Genomic DNA, 3,764 nt, shown 5'->3' with positions numbered 1-3,764 from the left:
CCGGGCTTTTGAGGCCGGTTTGAAGTGCCCGACTCTAGATGCTCTAAGAGCATCTCTGCTGGGTTGCCCATCCTTTACGCCCATAGAGCCAAGCTACGTATAGATGATGCAATATTCATTGTGAGGGAGGGGAGGGGGGGGGGGGGGGGGGGTAGGGAGGGAGGTTCCACGGTGTAGTACGACACCATGTGGATTTGTCCTTGCGTGTGGGTTGATACAAAGTGCAAACGTGGGCACCTTCTCTCCACCAAGATAAACACTTTATATATTGAGTATGATATATGTATATATGTGCACTTGAAATTTAAGTACAATAGTACAAGTCACTTGGGTTTTGCATATTTGGTAAGTTTAAGGCAATATTTGTCGCAACACAATCATCATACACATTTTAAATTATAATGATACTTTGAGTTTTTTAACTATGTTTTGATTAATATCTCTATTTTTATATTTATTGTTTTGTGGCAAGGCACGGGCATTCATCTAGTTTTGAGGTAAGAGACCAAACCTTGCCTTTTTTAGACAAAACAGATAAGAAATAGACAAAAAGGTGTGCATTGAATGTCCAGAATAGCTAGTATGGCCAAAAAAAGAACTAAGCCACACCTTAATTCCATCTCTCTTCTCTTAGCAAAGAGGCACCGCTATTCCCTCCACACCACACAGCCTATTCTCCTCGAAAACAAAACCAATCACTGACTACTTCGCCAACGTCGTTTCCAGCATTAACCCCATGAGCATTCGATTGCACGACATATAATGCAAATAGAACGGCCAAGAGCTAAAATCATGAGCAGCAGGGTGGATGAGTCGGAGCTAAGGAAGGTCTTCCAGATGTTCGACAAGAATGGTGACGGCCAGATCACCAAGAAGGAGCTAGGTGAGTTGCTCAAGAACCTAGGGATCTACATCGCGGACGACGAGATGGACGCGACCATGGCCAAGATTGATACCAACGGTGATGGCTGCATCGATGTCGAGGAGTTCGGCGTACTATATCGCTCCATCCTCGATGAAGGCGATGGGCCTAACGGTGGCAACATGGGCGACGAGGAGGAGGAGATGAGGGAGGCGTTCAGTGTCTTCGACCAGAACGGTGACGGCTATATCACCATTGAAGAGCTGCGGTCCGTGCTGGCAAGCCTCGGCCTCAAGCAGGGTCGCACCGTTGAGGAATGCCGCCAGATGATCAACAAGGTCGACGCCAATGGCGACGGCCGCGTCGACTTCAAGGAGTTCAGCCAGATGATGCGCGGTGGCGCGGCCAATCATGAGGATTGACTTTATTGAATGGGAATGGTTCATTGTGGTACTATTAGTAGTTGTAGATAATTAATTCACTTTAACATGCCAACGATTCAATGTGGATTGTATACATATATAAATACAAATACATGAGTATGAAACGACCAACTCTTCTCTTTTAAAAAGACCGTGAGGCTGCCTTCGTCCATGTTTTCATTTTTTGGCTGGATTGGATTCATTATATGTTGTAAATGGTATTTATCATGGAAAACGGTAGGGTGAAGAAGCAAGTATTACTCCTATCCACTCATTTGGCGATCCTGTAGGCAGCAGGGGAGGCAACGCGCCGCCACCGGGCCCGGACCCCCTCCTTCCTCCTCTCGGCAGCAGGCAGCCTTCTCCCCCTCGCGGGTCGATTTGACCTGCTCGGGGCGCGGCGCTAGGCAGCGGCGCTTGTTGTCGCGACAGTGGCATGGTGGGCTGCTCGCGGACGAGTGCATGGTGCTATGACCTGCGGTGGCAGGTGCCCGGCTCTCCAGATATGGGCGACGTGTGGTGCGTACTCGACAGATCCGACGCATGGATCTCGGAGGGCGACGTGGGTTGGGTAGTGGCCCAATGTGGCTGCTGCTCCTGTCGTGGATGGCGGCGGCGCGGTGTGGCTCTGTCCCCTGGGTGCGGTGGCCTTCCTACGGCGTGGTGGCTCCACGGTAGATCAACATGTTTGGCTACGGCAACGACTGGCACCTAGCCAAGCGTCGGCTCATCTGCAAGCGGCCTAGTTCGGCCCTCAATCCTGCCCCTCCTATTGCGTGTGCTGCGATCACCGAAGGGTTAGTCCACTCCCCATCACCGTCCATCATGGTGGCTGCCCAAGGGTGGGAAAGGAGGGATCTTCCGCTCATCACTTACGCCAGTATAGCTGCGCGTCTCAACTGGGGTGGTGTTGGGATCTTGGATGCCGTGGTGGCGGGCCTGGTGGTGGGAGGTGTAGTGCTCGTGGGCGACACCGCAGCACAGGTGTGGGCTGGTTGTCATGGTCGTGAGAGAGGTATTGTGACCGGTGCTCGATGTTGAATGAGGATGGTGCGGAGGGTGTCCTCGTGATTGGTCGCACCACTTTTAGGAGGCGGGGTTTCATTGCCTGGGGTCATTCCATGTCTGGCCTTGGCCAGGCCGACGGTGATGGCGTCCGTTGGCGTCGTATACTTTTTGAGGGCGTTGTTGTGGCTTCCTTCGGGTGGTTCCGGGTGAATAGCTTGATCCTTTCGATCGGGCGGCGGCAACACTCCGGTGCCATAACCTTCTTGGAGGCACCGTCTTAGAGTCCTCGGTTCGTTGGGCGCGGCTTCATCTCTTCGTGTGTGGTTTGGGCGACGTAGCCATGTCTTGCACCATTGTATCTTTTTTTTTTGGCAAATTTGCACCATTGTATCTTGCCTTGGGTGTGTTTTGTGTGGAAGCGATGGGTTGTATGGCCGTATCTTTATATATTAAAGCGGGGCGAGAGCCCTTTTCGGTTATACGTCATAAATTTGTAGGTGGAAATACCAGCTCATCTCGTAGTGTTGATGTTAATTGTTTTTTCTAAGTTCATTGATGTTAATTGTTTGTTGGTGACAAGCTAGCCATGCTGCGCATGGCGTGCGCCGCGTGTTGTCGGTGCATTAAGCTAAAGTTTTCCATGTGGTAGAATAAATAAGGACCCTGATAAGTGCCACATATATGGGCTGAAGAAGTCTGGTCAAACGCCCTTCTAACCACCCATCGTGTCACATCAATTTTTTTGTTTCCATCACACAGGCATGCAAACAAGGACAAAAACAGATGGTGTCAACAGAAATCTTTTGGGTTTTTCAAACTTTAAAATGTTGTATCTTGTATATGAAAAATCTGATTGAAATCTGTGTTCACCATTAAATCCGCCGCGGAGAGGACTTGAAAACTAGATCCCATATCGATATGTTTCGACGATATTTTTTGCAGTCAAAAGTTTTCATGTCTATTGCATATAAATTACCATGGTGTTTACACTGAAGTTGTCATATTATGTTTTAACTACTTTTTCTTCTATGTTTAAAGTAAATTTTGGCATGTTATAAAAAGATAATTAAGAAATTAAACTTGCCATATTTCATAATTTAAAAAATCCGTCGTTGATTACTTTAAAAATGTATGGTCAATGACTCAAATTTGCCATGAACCAGAAACTAAAATTGCCATGGTGAATTACTAAAATTGGCCATGATACATGCACTCAAATTTGCCATGGTTGATACAAAAAATAATTTTCATGATCAAAATACTAGAATTACCATGGTCAAATTACTAAAATTGACGTGATCTATAAACTAAAATTGCCATGATTTATAAACTAAATTTGCCATGATGAATTGCTAAAAATTGCCATGATCCATGAATTAAATTTGCCGTGGTTAATTACTAAAAATTGACATGGTCAATTAATAAAATTTTCCATGAATAATAGTTGAAATACAATGGTAGCTTTAAATCTA

General features: G+C 46.7%; 1 protein-coding gene across 1 annotated transcript; it reads left to right on the top strand.

The window, feature by feature from the left end:
- The first annotated feature begins 762 nt into the window (after positions 1-762).
- Positions 763-1,394, top strand: LOC109773118 (probable calcium-binding protein CML28). Its single transcript, XM_020331814.2, has one exon. It carries the CDS (start codon positions 763-765, stop codon positions 1,282-1,284), a length of 522 nt encoding a protein of 173 aa, XP_020187403.1. The 3' UTR covers positions 1,285-1,394.
- The last annotated feature ends 2,370 nt before the right edge of the window (positions 1,395-3,764 follow it).

The sequence above is a fragment of the Aegilops tauschii genome, chromosome 7, assembly GCF_002575655.3.
Source record: "Aegilops tauschii subsp. strangulata cultivar AL8/78 chromosome 7, Aet v6.0, whole genome shotgun sequence".
Taxonomy (NCBI): Eukaryota; Viridiplantae; Streptophyta; class Magnoliopsida; order Poales; family Poaceae; genus Aegilops; species Aegilops tauschii.
The sequence above is the reverse complement of the archived record's forward strand: the minus strand, read 5'-3'. Positions and strand labels throughout refer to the sequence as shown.

Bases quoted from the DNA above. Each gene is read 5' to 3' on its own strand.
- LOC109773118 (XM_020331814.2), top strand. From the start codon at position 763: ATGCAAATAGAACGGCCAAGAGCTAAAATCATGAGCAGCAGGGTGGAT.